Below are 16,555 nucleotides of genomic sequence, written 5' to 3'. Positions count from 1 at the left end.
CAAATGCTGCAGCTTGTTTAGTTAGGGAAGGTTTTCTTGAAAAGGTCTACTCCGGTTCTAGCGTGGCGCTTTGGGAAATTGTTACGGTGCAACGAAACTGTTTTGCTTTTCCCTTTTACTTCTTCTATGTTTTATTTATGTTGATTGCGCTTCAACTATGTATGCTATGATTGAACAGTCATAATACCCTGTTTATTTTTTTTAAAAAAAAAATGTTGTTAATCATAAACTATGTTCCCATCGTATGCCCTTTGAACGCCAGTAACTTGAAGAAATAGAGTAAGGTATATCTTATACTAACGACGGCTTCGCCTTCTTCTTGATGCCCAGGCTGTTTGGTTGTTGCTTCTTCGGTTTCTTGACTCGTGCGAACGACGGTGGCGGCGCTGGAACCGGAGCCTGCTCTGGTGTGGACTCATCCTCCACCAACCGCTTCACCTTCTCCCCAGTCTCCGTCATGAAAGCCTTTCGCGCCGCCTCCTCGTCTTCCTGTTGAGCCTTCAACGCTGCCTCATCCACCTGATCCTGCACATTAGCAAGGGCCACCTCATCTCCCGTCGCCTCATTGCGCTCAATCCTCGCATTCCTCGTCCGAATCTCATCCAACGCATCGGCAATCGCCATTTCCCGCTTCGAATCCAACATCTTCTCCTCCAACTCCGCCATCTTATCCCGCTCCAACTGCTCTTGCTCCTGCCCCTCCTCCTTCTCCAAGCGATCCAAAACCTCCTGCTCCGTCTCATCCTGATTATCCGCCTTGGAATCGCGCCATGGCTCAAAGTTCCTCTTAGCCCCCTTCTCCGCCCGATAGTCCATATTCTTCGGATCCGTCAAGAACGTAATCTCTCCACTACATCGCGTGCACCGGATATAGAATCTGTAGATCGGGATCGAGAAGTACTTTTCCTCCGTTGTTTCCTTGCGCGCGTTGAACTTGCGCCCGCGATAGATAAATTCGCCGCACGATGTACATTTCATCGAGAACGGGGCCATCAGTCGGACGGTTATTACTTTCGGGCCTTGCGACCGGAGGTGCTTCGGCGTGCGGGTTATCGCCGACGGATCGAAGTCCGGGGGGTAGTACTTCGTCCTGTTTTTGTTAGTAAAGGCATCTCAACAAGGATATTGGCAGATATAGTAGGAATACGTACAGGACCTTTCGTTCAGACATGGTTGCGGTTTGAGGTGGTAGTTGCTGCTGGGAAGTGAGAGTTGAGGATGCGATGCGATTATATGGGCAAGTCACGTGGTGGCAACTGCAGCGGCGCGAGAAGACGTCCTTGTTCAAGAACCACACGGATTTGCGTGAATTTAAATGGAAAATGGGACCCGTAGTAGGAGCAAAGTGTAAAGTCTACCCTATTTCTAAAATAGCTCTCATGGTGAAGAAACTCAGATCAGGTCACGTGCCGCTATCCGAAAAAAGCAGCGACAAAAGACGCGGGGAATTAAACAACATTGACGCCGATAGGACCGCGCGAGGGTCTGATTGCAGCATTCGACTTGATTCCCTCCTTCTGCTGCTGCTGCTTGATTCTATGGCAGGGCTACCGCCGTCCTCTTTCGTTTCTTACGTCCTACCGCACCATTGACATCGGAACCTCTATTTGTTTACACACCTTGCCCAGTCGCCCATGCCACAGCCCAACTTCATCTACCCAAGCTCCTGTTCCCTACGCACTGGTTATGGAGAATTTTTTGCGCGTCTGGCGGCAGCAGGCGAAAGTTCGTGGCCAATATGATGCGGCCATTTTTATCGGAGACAAAGTCCTTGCGTTGACAAGTGAGCTCATCTAGCCGTTGCGGTGACCGATAATGAATTAACCTAACCATCTTGCATTGCTAGACAACGACGAGGATGCTCTTTGGCTAGCTGAAGTGCATTTTTCAAATAACAACTATACCCGAGCCCTCGCCCTCCTCTCCCGTCAAGACCTGATCTCACGGAGCAGCGCCTGCCGCTACCTTGCTGCACACAGCTACATCAAACAAGGACAGTACGAACAGGCCCTGTCGGTGCTCGGCGATCAGAACCCAACCCACCTCTTCCGAAGCAGCAACAGCCGCCGCAAGCTTCAACATGTCAATGGGCAAAGTCGCATTACGCTCCGCAACGGGAGATCCGCCGCGTCGCGCCTCGACCGCACGGAAGAACGAGATCGCGAAGATGCTGGGAACATTCGATACGAGGCAGGGATGTGCTACCTTCGAGGCCTCTGTTTCGCGAAGCAGAATGCATTTGATCGTGCGCGTGATTGCTACAAGGATGCCGTGCGGATTGACGTGCAGTGCTTCGAGGCCTTTGATCAGCTAATGAAGAATTCGCTCATGTCGCCGGCTGAGGAGCTGGAGTTTCTTGAGTCCCTAGATTTTGACTCTATTACAGGGGCCGACGCGCCTATTTCGCAAGAGGCGGCGGATTTCACGAAGATGCTGTACACCACTCGTTTATCGAAATACTCATCCCCGGCCGTTATGACCGATGCGACCGAAACGCTGTCAACCCATTACAAGCTGTCTGAGAACCCGGACATACTTCTCTCCCGTGCAGAGGCTCTATACACCCAGTGCCGGTTCGCGGAAGCGCTAGAGCTAACCTCTTCGATCCTTTCCACATCCCGATCGTCTTTGTCGGTGCAGACCAGCTCCGCAGGCCAGAGCCACCTCGGACACTCTCCCGCTGTATATCCTCTACATTTGGCATGTCTATACGAAACTGGGGCTACAAATGCCCTGTTCCTCCTCTCACATACGCTCGCCGACCACTCTCCCGAGGAATCGTACACCTACCTCGCTATTGGGGTATACTACCTGTCGGTGTCGAAGATACCAGAGGCGCGGCGTTTCTTTTCCAAAGCGTCGCTATTGGATCCGCATTCAGCACCAGCATGGATCGGGTTTGCACACACATTTGCAGCAGAAGGGGAGCATGACCAGGCGATTGCTGCATACAGTACCGCAGCGCGACTGTTCCAGGGCAGCCACCTGCCCCAGCTGTTTTTAGGAATGCAGCACCTGGCGTTGAATAACATGTCACTTGCTCAGGAGTATCTGTGCGCGGCCTATTCGATGTCCACGGGAACAGCAGCGGGCACGGTTCCCTCGATATCCTCAATGCCATCCTCTGAGTTGTCTCCTCTTGGCGGAGATCCTCTGGTATTGAACGAGCTCGGCGTTGTTCTCTACCATCAAGACCACCTTGAAGGAGCGGTTGACCTCTTCCGTCAGTCGCTTGTGTTAGCAGCGTCTCTACAATGCGAGCCAGGCGCATGGGTTGCTACACGGTCGAATCTTGGGCATGCCTTACGGCGGTTAGGGAGGTATCCCGAGGCACTGGATGAGTTTGACGAGTGTTTGCGAATTGGCTCAGGCGGTGCAAGTCTTGGGTACAGCCCGTTCCTTGGCGGGAGTGGAGGAAACGCGTCTGGAGTAGTGTCATCAGGTGTGAGTGGGTACGAGGAGCGCGGCCTGATAGGGTCCCTGTATACAGCGCGTGGACTTGTCCTTCTGGAGTTGAACCGTACCATGGAAGCAGTCACAGCCCTACACGAGGCTGTGCGTGTATTGGGAGCCAGCGGTGGCGGCGACGCAGCAGGTGGGGCGGGCGTTGCTGGGACGCTCCTGTCACGGGCGTTGGAGATTTGGGCGCTGGAAACCAACGAAACAGATGCCGTGATGTCAGAAGACGGTAACCGAGCGGCCATGCGGAGTTCAACACGGTCATCGCGCGACAAGGGCAAAAACAAGGTATCGCGGCGACGGATAGCTGCCGATGACTCTTACACGGAGGAGTGGACGGACGAGGTTGCGCAGGGTGGGGTGCAAAGCGAGGCAGACGGATTTCCAGGGTTGATGACGGACACGGTGGAAGAAACGATCGAGATGGAGTTGGATCAGGATGCCAAACGACTTCTTGGCGATACCGTGGATCGTGTTCGCGGGGGAAAGCAACGACAGCGACCCCCGGGGGCGAGCAGTCCGGAAACTGAGATGAATCCGCGAGCGCAGGCGAGAGCGCGGGCGCGGGCGAGAGGGGGAGCAAACCCACGGGCGTGATAGTATTTTTATTATGGGACTTTGAATTTGGACAGGCACAGGACAGGCACAGGACTGGGTGTGCGACGGCGTTGCGACCGGGCGTTTTGGCCTTGCATGGATGGCGTAATAGTGAACAGACAATAAATACACATTCTACAAAGAAGGCGGGCAATTGGACGAGAACATGAAATAGTAAAATAAAAAAAACAGGGCAGCGGTAGATATGTCTTTATGAGGATGCGGTATCGTCAAGCATCTTACCTTGCGTCCAGTGGCTGAGGCTCTTTCTCATCCAGGACGGGATCCGAAGCCACCAGGTTCCAGAATTGAATCCAACCAGTCGAGACGGGGCTTGGCAGGCCTGAGGCAGCGGGGTCGCACAACTTCCCTGCCGGTTTCTCCCAACTGCGGCGCCTGGTGTGAACTGATTGAGTGCTGACGAAGCAGTTGGAGTGGGGGCGGGTTGGGGGCCGGATTTGGCTGCCAACCAGCGAGTGCCCTGCGCAGCCCACAGCAGACCCTTTCCCTCTGCTCCACTTGGTGCGTACACTAATCTCAGCAACTGCCAACTTGTGATGGCCGAGAGTGAGAGTATTTTCATCCAGCAGCAGCAGTAAAACAGTAAGTAATAGTCAGTCATGTCATACCATAATAGGATAATAAACTATAGTAATGTACACAGTTGGAGACTGTATATAGCACATGAATGGCGTCATGAAACGCCACGAGGATGAGCCAGATGGCCACTTGGACCGCGTTAGGACCGCCCGATCGTCGTGATTATCACTCGCTCCGCCCCCTTAACCACGGCAGTCACTCGTGGTGTGAATGTGGAGGAACAATTGCGAGTTCAAAATGGGAAAGCGCCCTTGAGTGCGGCAGTCTTCAGTTTCACTTGCGTTGCTCATATTACGTACCTATTTCCTTCTCCCTCTCTCTCCCTTCGCCCATGCCCAGCAACCATGCTGTCGCGCGCCACCCGGCTCAACGGTAGTAGTCTGCTGCGAGTCCTTTTCTTCCTCTGTGTGCTCAGCTTCGGCGCCGGCGTCGTGCTCTGGTACACCATCAACTCCGATCGCGAATTCCTGCACCCCATTCTCACCCAGGTCATCCCAGCCGGGCACTGCGCCTGCGAGTCCGCCACCATCTTCGAGTGCAGCACATGCCTCACCTGCTCACACCAGGACACACCGCCAGCCGCCGAATCAGGCAGTGAAACATGGCAATTCGAGTACAAGCGCGACGGCCAAAATGCAGGGCTCAGCCATAGCCAGTGCAATGCCGCGTTCCCAGGCCTGTTCGAGGACGTCAACCGGGCGGGCAAGTACTGGAGCAAGCAAGGGGGTCTGTCGACTGCCGAATTAGACGCCGTCCCTCTGAATCAGGGGATGGGCCGTGCAAGAATTGCCAACGGCCAGCTGTATGTGCTGGCAACCCGCGCCATGGGCGAGGACCACCGCCGGAAAATCGTCGCGGCGTTGAGCGCGATGCACCGGGCGCTGGCGGCGGACGAGAACCGCGCGACCAGGCCCGAGATTGAGTTTGTTTTCTCGGTCGAGGATAAGCTCTCTGATGTTGCGAGTGCCGAGCACCCTGTTTGGACGCTCGCGAGGACGCCTGGGGAGGAGGCTGCTTGGTTAATGCCGGATTTTGGGTACTGGTCTTGGGACCACCTGCAGACATCGATCGGCCCGTATGATGAGGTTGTTGAGCAGGCTGCGCAGTATGATCAGCCCTGGGAGGAGAAGGATCCACGACTGGTATGGCGGGGGAAGCCGAGTTTCGCACCGAAGCTGCGTAGAGCTTTGATGGATGCGACGCGGGGGAAATCGTGGGCGGATGTGCAGCCGGTGGACTGGAAGACCAAGTCGAATGTGTTAAAGATGGAGGAGCACTGCAAGTACATGTTTATTGCGCATGTGGAGGGTATGTCGTTCTTTTCCTTTTCCTTTTTCTTTTCTTTTTCAACATTCTAATAATTTCCAGGACGGTCGTACTCGGCGTCTCTGAAATACCGCCAGGCGTGTCGATCGGTCATTGTCGCACACCAGTTGCAGTACATCCAGCACCACCACTACCTGCTCGTCTCGTCTGGGCCGCAGCAGAACTACGTCGAGGTCGCACGCGACTTCAGCGATCTGGAGGCGCACCTCGAGCCGCTGGTCGCCGACTCCAAGCAGGCAGAGCGCATCGCGGACAACAGCGTGCGCACGTTCCGCGAGCGATACCTGACAGCGGCAGCAGAGGCGTGCTTCTGGCGGTCGCTGTGGGATGGATACGGGGATGTCTTCAACGCCAGCACCGAGCGACGAGGGCTGCGGTACGAGTCGTTTATCCTTCAGGAGAGCGAGAAGATGTTTGACTTCAATAGAGCATAGACATAATTATACAGTAATAATGACAATCACGATGGCATCAACGCATTAGTAATTCCCAGATTTCCTTCGTCCCAGCGCAGCCCACCGGACTAGCAGCTTGTGCGGCCTGACAGAGTAACAATTGGCAGCTCTCAGCCAGCCAGCGTCGTCTGTCCATCCCCAGCGCAGATTCTGCAGCCACCGTCCCCACGGCGGCGTCTGTCACTCGCTGCTGGATCGCGCGCATCTCACCACGGACGCGGACGAACCCATGATCTGTGCGACGATCCCTTGGCTGGCCAATGGCCTCGTCTCCCGCTCAATTGGCAATGATGCTGAAGACGCGATGGCTGGGAGACGGCGAATCAGCAGAGTGCGATTCGTGAGCTGCTGCTGCATTCTCGAGCAGCAAGCTCAGCTCAGCTGCAGCAGTGCTTTTTAAAGCCGGCGTCCCCAGCTGTCAAGCCGAATCCATGGTTCAACTCTCTATTGTCTACTAATTGAATTGTTTACTTGTGTTGTTTACCATGCCCTCCCCAATCCCCCAGCCAAAAGGCCTCCCCATCGTGGGCAATCTCTTCGCGCTCGACTCGAAAAACCCCTGGGGCTCCTTCAACAAGCTGGCCACCGCGCCCTCCAACAGACCCATCTTCAAAATCAGCATTCTCGGCCACGACATCGTCTTCGTGACCTCGGCCAAGCTGCTCGAGGAAATCTGCGACGAAACCCGCTTCCGCAAATGCGTCTCCGGGCCCATCGTCGAGATCCGCGCCGCCGTCCACGACTCGCTCTTCACAGCCCTGCACACGGAGAATGAAATCTGGGGCATCGCGCACCGCATCATGGCGCCCCTCGTCACCCCGGAGGCCGTCGAGAGCATCTTCAGCGACATCAGCGACACAACCGCCGACCTGATCAAGAAATGGACCGCCTCGCCCAACCAGCGCGTCAACGTCACCAACGACCTCGACCGCAACAACCACGACGCAAACATGGCCGCCTTCTTCCACCAAAAGCTCTCCATCATGAACGTCCCCGCCGGCAAAGAACCCGCCGTCATCGCGGCCAACCAAAACGCCACAACAGAGGCCGTCAAGCGCGCCTCGCGCCCCAAACTCCTCACCTGGCTGCTCGGCCACCAGAAGAAATTCGACGCCGACATCAAGACCATGCGCGACTACGGCGCCGACATCGTGCGCAAACGCCGCGAAGCAGAGGCCGACCCTAGCGTCGAAACACCAAAGGACATGCTGCACGCCCTGCTCCACGGAGTCGACACCGAGACCGGCAAAACGCTCAGCGAGTCTCAGGTTCTCGACGAGATCATCAACATCTTCATCGGGTCCGCGACAGCACCCAACCTCCTCTCATTCGGACTCTACTACCTCGCCAACAACCCCGAGGCGGTGAAGAAGGCGCGCGAGGAACTCGACGCCGTCGTCGGCGACGGACCCTGGGAACACGCACACCTCTCCCAGATCCCGTACACGGAGGGCGTGCTCCGCGAGACACTCCGACTCAGCGCCACCGCACCGGGGTTCAACATCGAGCCGATCCCGAGTCCCGGGAATGAACCTGTCCTCCTCGCGGGCGGGGAGTACCAGGTGCCCCGAACGCAGCCGCTCATTGCACTCCTGACATCCGTGAACCGGGACCCCGAGGTCTTCGAGGACCCCGAGGCGTTCAAGCCCGAGCGGATGGTGGGTGAGAAGTACGATGCGCTGCCGTCTGGTGTGAAGAAGGGCTTTGGCAACGGGAAGCGGGCTTGCTTTGGGACGCGGTATGCGTGGGAGTGGAGTTTGCTGGTGCTTGCGGCGTTGATTAAGGATGTGGACTTTGAGCTTGCGGATAAGAAGTACAAGACGGATAACACGGGCGTGAACTATAATGGGGCGTTTAGTACGAGGCCGCTTGGGTTCTTTTTGAGCGCGAGTCCGCGACAAAAGTGACTCGCTGGGATGGATTTGGGTCGCTCGAGGCTGGATCTGAATCTGTCCAGGTTGGATTTTAGTCGGTGATTGTTAATGATGGAGTGGAGGAACCGTTAATGATGAATGTGGAGGAATAATACCTATCACGATCAATTCTGTTTACTTATAGTGCTTAATGAGACGAGTCAAGATGAGAATGTATTCCCGCAATGCAATTAAAGTATCAACAACAAAACATTAAAATTAACAGTTCTAACGATGGTAAGTATGGGTATCACAGTCGAATCGAACTTCGACGCCAGTCGAGACCGAGTCAGTCGTCAGCTCTCGCCAGTCTCCATTCCAAACGAAGCGAGCAATGCAATGCAACGCAGGGGGGTTAGCAGTAAGTATGTACCTAAGTACTCGAGTATGTATAGACAGACCACTCCAACCAGAACGAATGTAATCCCATCAAATCACATCAAGTCTTCCTCCACTGTACGGAGTACGGGTATAAACTCGTATAACGTATACTCGTTATACGGTAGGCCACCCATCCGCCCACTTCAGCACATTCCACCCAAACTGGAACTGCGACTTGTCCAGCCCAATGTCCCTGTTCGCGTAGTGGTAGTACAGCGTCAGGCCGCGCTGCTTGTCCGTGAACACGCCCTGTCCGCCGGGTCCATACACGACGTTGTGCGAGGCCAGCAGCGTCGTGCCCCCGTTGTCATGTAGACACGAGCGACCATCACGATCAACCTGAACATATTAGCCATACCACTCGGGGTGCGATGGATAGATAGATAAGAAGGGGAACGTACAAAACCACCCGTCGCATCACGGCTCCGACAAACGTTAATACGGTACTCCTCGCCCTGAGCCGGGGGGCGATTGATATAATCCGCGGCCTGCCCACTCGAGAAAGTCAAATAATACCATCCCTGGCGATAAAACACAAAGCCAGCCTCGATCGCATGGTTCCCCGTGCTGTTGTACGCGATCTGGTTCGCCTGGGCGCCGTCGGCAATGGCCTGCGGGCCCTTCAGGTCCACGGTGTGGATGCCGTTCCAGTAGGAGCCGAAGACGAGGACCTGTTTCCCGCCGACGGAGATCCAGTTTGCGTCGATCGCGTTGTAAGGCCCGTTTGCCTCAGAGCGGAAGAGGCCGCCGTGGTCTTGCCAGCTGCCGGGCTGCAGGTTGGGCGAGGAGGCCACGCCGATGACGCTGTCGCGCGAGCCGAGCGTCGAGACGGAGTAGTACATGTAGTATGTCTGTGAGCTCTCCTGGTAGTGGATGTCCGGGGCCTACACCAGCGAATTAGCAAGTAATAATTGAAATAATTGAAATAATTGGATATAATGACTGGTCGGGGTGCATGATGATCGTGCGGGGAGAGTCGGGGGCGATTAGGGCTAACTCCGCAGAGCAGATAGTAAAGAAGGACACCTCCGCAGCTGTACCAAACAAACAGACAAGCTAAAGTAGAACTAGAAACCTACCCATAAGTTGCCCTTCCCAGGATGATCAACACTCGATCCACCAGGCAGCGCCTCGCCGACTGCCTCCCACGGGCCCGTCAGCTGGTTCGAGGCGTGGATGTGAATGCCATTGCCGGTCGAGTAGCGGAAGTACCGCCCGTCCGACACGCGCTGGTAGAATCCTGGATCGTGAGCCCAGCAGTCGCCTGTGCACTCGCCCGGGCCGGGGTACTGTGCAAGAGCTGAGCCCGCGAGGGCGAGGAGGGAGAGGAACTTCATCGCGGTTTGGTCTGAACTGTATGCGACGGTCTGAGACTGGCAGTGAGACAAGACACGGGGGACCAGCTTTAAAAGAATTAGGAGGGAAGAGAGATTGGCAAGGGCTGACGGGAATGAAGGAATCTTTGGAATGGGCGAGGGCATGTCTTATACAGTCACAATCCACCCTCCTCCTAGTCCGAGACTCCTAGTCCTAGCCCATTGCTAGCCCATTCTCGGTGTTAGCCTGCTCGATCTCGAATGCCAGGACCGGCAAAAGTCCCGTGTTGATGTCACGCAAGGGAGCAGAAAATAGTTGTATAGCAGCGCCCAACTAACAAAGCTTCCAGAACTCGGCCTGCAAGGATGCAAGTGACGTGTCACACGCCCCCGGGCTGGAGCAAATGGCGTGACAGTGCAGTGCTGTATAGACTCCAGACGGCAAAGTGTAAACAGAGCTGGAGCCGGCCTGCACTGGATCGCCTCGATTATTGGACTTGCGGTGATCTGCTGCGGCTGCTCTTGTGGGTTTCGCATCGGAATTGTCTTTGTTCACGGGTGGAAATCACGCAGGGATGAAGGGCCCTTTCGCCGTTTTGGGCCAGGGGCAGTCATCCCTCTCTTGGTGTTCTTGGTTTTGTTTCTTTTGTTTCTTTTTCTTCCTCCATTCATCACATTGCCTGCACGGCAGCACTCAGTGCCTGCCTGACTATCGGACCCCGACCCGACGTCACACAGCGCAGGCACCCCTCCAGCGTCTTCATTATTCTCCTCCAGAACCAGGCTTTGTCCTCCGGATCGTGTTGGATGAAGTCTCATTCGCCAGCCAAGTCATCGACCGACAGTCGCCTGCAGCCTCAGCTCCAGATTGGGGCTCCGTCAGGCACTAACCAGTCACCACTGCCACCGCACGGCCTCTTATTAATGTCTACTCTGTCGAAACTATTAGTTGTTTACTGTCCCTGGCTGTCAGCACAGGCTACCCCAGTCACCTTGTGCTTGTTGTGCTTGTTGTGCTTGCTGCGCTGTGCTTGCTTGCTGCCAGTGGACACAGACATCCAACAGAAACACCCCCCGTATTGGAACCACGTTGCGCTGTCAGCTTTAGACTCCTCCCTAGCTCAGTAAGTTAGTAGGACTACAAATCTCTCAGCTGTCTGTCTCAGTATCGAATCACCGAAGTAGCGGTCGGGTTAGTCGAGACTTGGCCTCCGGTCGGAATTCGCGCAAGCCCTAAATTGGGTCACACCTTGCCTCTACTTACTATACAGCACAGTTTCCTATTACTCATTGCAGGTGAAGGAAAAGAAGGAAAGGCAGCTGATCGATCGATGAGGGCCGTGCTTCAGCAACTGTAGCGGGGTAGTCGAGTACTTCTTCTGCAAGGCTCCGGCTAGTTCACTTGCTAATGCTGAATATCTCCGAATCAGATGAGATGCTGTTAGTTGCAGATCGGATTCGCCTCTAACTGAGAGAGGAAGTCCATCCTCTTAGCTTCTTTGCCATGGGGGCAGTTCGTTTCCTGCAATGACCGACCGGGCGCATCGCGACACCCACGCACCAAGCACACCATCACCTCCACCATCACATAGTAAATACTCCCCATACTCCATAGTCATATCAATCTCCTCGGGCAGACGCGGGTCGGAAATAAAGACGAAGTCGGGAAAACAATCTCAGTGCATGACTTCCACAGTCGCATGACAGGCTGACAGGCTGACAGCAAACACCAAGACAGCCACGGTAGAAAAAGAGGCTGCAGCTTAAAATCCTAGTCACGCCCCTCCCGGCTCTTATTTGTTTATTTCAACAGTCACGACTTACAAATCAGCAGTACTAACCAACTAACTAACTAGTTAGTCGCTTGCACATGGAAACAAGACAATCGTGGCGGTGGCTTATTACCCCACACTCTGGATGGCATGGCACAAGCATGGCACAGCATGGCACAGCATGGGCGGCCTAGCCTAGTCTACACTAAGCAAGTAGTCCTGCCTGTGACTGCCTGCTAGACTGGAGCTAAACGATCTAAATCTGTCCCGTGAAGTCATCACTCCCATCCACTTCGCCCGGGGCTGTGGAGAGAGGCTGGCGATGCGCGATTCGGGTCGTGGATTGGGTGACCCGTGGCCTATCATGGGCCTTTTCTGTGTTGGAGAGACTCGCTTTGCTGTCTGCAATCAGAAGGTGTGCCTCGCTAGGCCCTTGTACAAATCGAATTTGAAGACTTGGGCTGGGATTTGGAGAATGCGATGTCTTGTCCTGTCGAAAAGCCTCACCGCAACAACGGGAACAGACGGGACGGACTCGGCCTCAATAAACAGTGAAGCACCATTTACTCCTTCGGTCCTTCGGTTATATCGATCAGAGTCAGTCAGAGTCAGAGTTGGCCTGAGACTTGAGCCCGTGAATTATGGAGACGGGCTATTATTGGCTCCCGCTATATTATCATCTACTATACGGAGAGCCTAGTGCAATCGAATTTTTGGCTTCTCCTCGTTGGTCGAGATGAGCCTCTTCCATTGTCTTGGACGTTGTCTTGGACGGCCGACAGACAAACAGACAGGATTCTTGCTGCTGAGATTGCAGTGCCACTGTTAGTTTCCTTCGTTTATTTTTAACAAACAAGGCAAGATGCAGTCAAGCCAGACAGGCCCCCAGCAACAGTTCTTGCAAACGGATTGCTCTCGGTGTTCTCCGAGTCCTCCCAGCTGTAGTCAGCTGTTACAGACGAAGTGCCTAGTCAGTTTGCAAAGGAATTAGTCTTGACAATTACTCCGTAGACTTAACAATTAGACTACCGTAGTACTGGTGCCCTCATTGCCCGCCAGGCCATTTACAGAGGCCATTCCGTCCATTCAAACCTTTGTTCTGCGTCTGCTTATTGGGGCAGTATGAGATGTCGATGATGTTATGTTGATTTGATACTAGGCGTGACTGCAACATTATATCTGGTGGGTTGTGGCTCGTTTGCATAGACTGAGGTACAGAGAATGGAGGCTCGAGAGGCTTTAGTCCAGTCGTTGGCTAGTTAGGGCATGGACCTCTACAATGTCATCACCTATTACTGTATGATATTAAGTGATATACTACTTTGAAATATCTACGAAATGTATACAATTGAAGCATCCAGATCATATTTACTTGGTGAAGTGCATAGGGCTAGCTGCCATATCCAACTATGATACACAAATCAATCCTCAGGCCCGGTCATACAGAAAAGCACGTCAACATAGGGTCCGAGTTTAGGGTTAGATGCCTGAAATCTACACGGCCGGCTGGAATTTGGGCACCCCAGGCAAACCTTGACGCTTGATGTACTACCTCGCCAGTTCCACCCTCTTTGTTGAAGAATAAGTTTAGGCATATTGTCAAGCGGATTGCCGTCTCAGAATCTAGATAACAGAACATACCAGTCCTCTCAAATTGTATAACCGAACGCAGTCCCATACAAGACCAATATCGATCATCACTGCTCAACAGAGATGCAACGCCGAGCCCAAGCCAATACCAAGACCAGAAGAACTCATGCAGTTACATTTTGGAGTCCAAAGAAAACGAACTCAGGAAGTCCTTCGCAGAATGTCACCGTTACCCCAGAAAATACTTCAAGTCCACCATAGACTATACCAGACACAGCCCAGACTCAACCACGAACTGCAGAGTTTATCTTCACACCAAAGAAACACTCAAAGAGACTCACTCGGTTCTCGGCCGACATTAACCGACGCTCTACGAAGTCTAGGCCAGGCTGGCAGCGGGATCACATTCCAGGAATTATGCATCGTATCTGGCATGCTCGGCCAGATCCACTCCGGATCAAGGGATGGGCATGGAGTATGGACAGGGACAGGAACAGGAACAGGGACGGTTCCTGCGCTAGTCTGTGTGATACTTCTAATTTTAATTTCAGGGGAAATACTGAAGACTCGCTGGGTTTTACTTTTAGGCTTCAGTGGCTGCTGACTCGCTAAAAATACACTTTGCTTTGTGTAGCGACGGCAAGTAGAAGCCCAGCCAGGGGTATCGAGTAGTATCTCCTGCAAAGGATCAAGAACACTTTTGGTTTTCGGATTCTGTTATACGACACAAGGGGCCTGGTTTTATGAATGCACGTGTTGTGATGTGTCTTCTGTCCTACATTGTACGGTGGACGAGCTGGCATGCATGCATGTCTTATACCCATCCCATCCTTCTATCCAGGCACCACCCAAGGCAGCGATCACCCTCACAAAGTCTGACCAGTCAAGTCCAACATCCCCTGCAGGAACCAAACTCAAAGTTTACAAAAACTCAACTGCCTTCAAACCACCCCAAAAACAGCCTAAGAACCCGTCTGTCAACAATCCAGGTGCGTACTCGGGGTTCTGCCTCAACGCCCCAACAACCTGATGTCAAAACACGCTTCTATGGCGCAATACCGGACTCGTATTGCGCGCAGAGAGCCTCACACACGTGGGGTGCTAAGCATTGTAAGCGGCATCGCGAGAATTGCGTTGTATCTTGCATCATCGGGCTAAATACGGGGTGGATATTCGATTTTCGAGATCGTAGGGCGTATATACTTGCTATATATAGCTTTTGCAGCACTTGGTAGGATATGTGATTTCAATCGTCCGGGTATTTTGGCCTGGTTGGTGGATTTGCTGCTGTTGGTAGGCTGGTTGTAGACGGTTGCGCTCAGTTGGTCGCGTCTGTTGACCGTTATTTGGGAAATGGCGTGATATGTTCTTTTAGTTATTAGATATAAATTAATTATATTATCTTGTCCTAACATATGTGGTGAGGTTCAATATGGTGGGCGTTGGTGCGATATATACCACAATCTATACCATGGTTGTATATATAATAGATCCTACCGCCAGTAATCAATACGAACTAACTACCTATCAAACCCCGAATAGCTTAAATAATAGCAGTTATTATAGAATATGGATATAGACCAGCTTCTATATAGGCGAGTTGTAGCTCCGAGAGTTACTTTAAAGGGTTGACAGTGTTCGCCATATCAACTACACCTCAAGTTGATTTCAATATAAGAATAGTATAGACAGAGCTTTGATATCACAAACCAGCCTAATACAACTCTTAGGCTAGGTAAGACCCTTAAGATATTACTTGAGAAGATTCGTATCTATTATGTTAGTACATTCTGTCATACAGTGCCAGACTACAACTTTATAGAGGGTAGAGCGTTCATTCATTTTATATCTCGTACCATCTAGTAAACTGTGTCTATAAACAAATCTCACTCTATTGCGGCCTCCCCGTCCGCATAAACACATTCGAGGGCAGATCCCTCCCCCGAAAGCGCTCATCAACATCATAAACAATCTCACCCCCCTCCTGCTCAAACCCAAGCCGCGCATAAACATGCCTCCCCATACTCGACGCCTCCAGGACAGCCTCCAACACACCTCTCCTCCTCGCCTCCTCAAGCCCCCACTGCACCAACCGACTCGCAACCCCCCGTCTCTGGAACTCCGGATCAACAACACAAAGATCCAGCGCAAACACCGCAGGCGATGCACTCCCCGCAATCTCCTTAACCACCTCAACCCGCCGCCCATGCAGCGACGCATCCACCTGCCGCAGGAACAAATGCTGGCTCTCATCCCCAGGATTAGGATACAGCTCATTCAAATCCATCGCCTCCGCCAGATCCGGCACGGGCTTCTCGCCGTACCCGTCAACCATAGACGCCTGCATCCAGACCGCGGCGCCGGCAATCACCTCCTCGCCTGAGTCGGGGTTGGCGGGGTCGTCAATAGTGGCCTTGAGGAAGATCGTGGTGGGGTCCCCGTTGCGGTCGCGCGCGGTTGATGATGATGATGATACGAACCGCTGCGTGAGCCGCTCTATACCGGCTGCTCTGCCCTCGGGGGTATCCCAGCCTGGGTTCATGGCTATCCAGAAGCCATCGCGGGCTTGGGCGCCGAGTGCTGAGGCGATGACGTCGAAGATGTGCGCGAGGTCTGTGGCGGAGGTTACGGGGGTGATTTTTACGGTCGGTTTGGTTGCCATGTTGGATGGATGGATGGATAATAGATGGATAGATAAAGGGGGAGTGACGATGTGATAGATGATGCAGGTTGATGATGGGATGTGGGCAGGCCGGTTTGACGGATTGGATTGTAAAGAAGTGGGTGGAAATGCAGATTAAGCGACTGGGCATGCATGCTGGATATTCTCTTATTATTACAGCATTATTACTATTTGCTTGGAACTCGGGATTACCCCAATTATTTACTCTGGAACTCACAACTTGAATTATCGGTAGATGCATCAGATCCCATCCTCTTGCGCCGCGGTAAACCTTGTTCCTAATAGTTTTCAGCGCTTCAATCAAACGAGGAATATGCCAGCCAGCCATATCCCTATCAACTGACCAGGGTTGGACAATGCTTGACTGTGAAGTGTATCAATATATCGACCTATCGAAGTTGATCGATCAGTCCAGCTTCATCCCAAAGAATCAATTCCCATCTCCCTGATCCCCATTACCAAA

General features: G+C 53.2%; 6 protein-coding genes across 6 annotated transcripts; 3 read left to right on the top strand and 3 right to left on the bottom strand.

Annotated features, from left to right (window-relative positions):
- Nucleotides 1-291: 291 nt before the first annotated feature.
- On the bottom strand, nucleotides 292-1,171 carry APUU_41572S (Saf4/Yju2 family protein; the record flags this gene model as incomplete). Its single annotated transcript, XM_041704769.1, has 2 exons — nucleotides 292-1,090; nucleotides 1,152-1,171. The coding sequence occupies 2 exons, from the start codon at nucleotides 1,169-1,171 to the stop codon at nucleotides 292-294; spliced, it is 819 nt and encodes a 272-aa protein (XP_041557322.1).
- A 515-nt stretch (nucleotides 1,172-1,686) lies between these two features.
- CDC16 (anaphase promoting complex subunit CDC16) lies at nucleotides 1,687-4,056 on the top strand (the record flags this gene model as incomplete). Its single annotated transcript, XM_041704768.1, has 2 exons — nucleotides 1,687-1,783; nucleotides 1,847-4,056. 2 exons carry the CDS (start codon nucleotides 1,687-1,689, stop codon nucleotides 4,054-4,056), a joined length of 2,307 nt encoding a protein of 768 aa, XP_041557321.1.
- A 944-nt stretch (nucleotides 4,057-5,000) lies between these two features.
- APUU_41570A (uncharacterized protein) lies at nucleotides 5,001-6,416 on the top strand (the record flags this gene model as incomplete). Its single annotated transcript, XM_041704767.1, has 2 exons — nucleotides 5,001-5,964; nucleotides 6,025-6,416. 2 exons carry the CDS (start codon nucleotides 5,001-5,003, stop codon nucleotides 6,414-6,416), a joined length of 1,356 nt encoding a protein of 451 aa, XP_041557320.1.
- A 506-nt stretch (nucleotides 6,417-6,922) lies between these two features.
- On the top strand, nucleotides 6,923-8,344 carry APUU_41569A (putative cytochrome P450; the record flags this gene model as incomplete). Its single annotated transcript, XM_041704766.1, has 1 exon — nucleotides 6,923-8,344. The coding sequence occupies one exon, from the start codon at nucleotides 6,923-6,925 to the stop codon at nucleotides 8,342-8,344; it is 1,422 nt and encodes a 473-aa protein (XP_041557319.1).
- A 501-nt stretch (nucleotides 8,345-8,845) lies between these two features.
- APUU_41568S (arabinan endo-1,5-alpha-L-arabinosidase) lies at nucleotides 8,846-10,068 on the bottom strand (the record flags this gene model as incomplete). Its single annotated transcript, XM_041704765.1, has 3 exons — nucleotides 8,846-9,070; nucleotides 9,133-9,615; nucleotides 9,811-10,068. The coding sequence occupies 3 exons, from the start codon at nucleotides 10,066-10,068 to the stop codon at nucleotides 8,846-8,848; spliced, it is 966 nt and encodes a 321-aa protein (XP_041557318.1).
- Nucleotides 10,069-15,300: 5,232 nt separating this feature from the next.
- On the bottom strand, nucleotides 15,301-16,071 carry APUU_41567S (GNAT family N-acetyltransferase; the record flags this gene model as incomplete). The annotated part of the gene is made up of 1 exon (XM_041704764.1): nucleotides 15,301-16,071. The coding sequence occupies one exon, from the start codon at nucleotides 16,069-16,071 to the stop codon at nucleotides 15,301-15,303; it is 771 nt and encodes a 256-aa protein (XP_041557317.1).
- Nucleotides 16,072-16,555: the final 484 nt, after the last annotated feature.

This window comes from Aspergillus puulaauensis, chromosome 4, assembly GCF_016861865.1.
Source record: "Aspergillus puulaauensis MK2 DNA, chromosome 4, nearly complete sequence".
In the NCBI taxonomy this organism is placed as follows: Eukaryota; Fungi; Ascomycota; class Eurotiomycetes; order Eurotiales; family Aspergillaceae; genus Aspergillus; species Aspergillus puulaauensis.
This window is presented reverse-complemented; position numbering and strand designations above follow the sequence as displayed.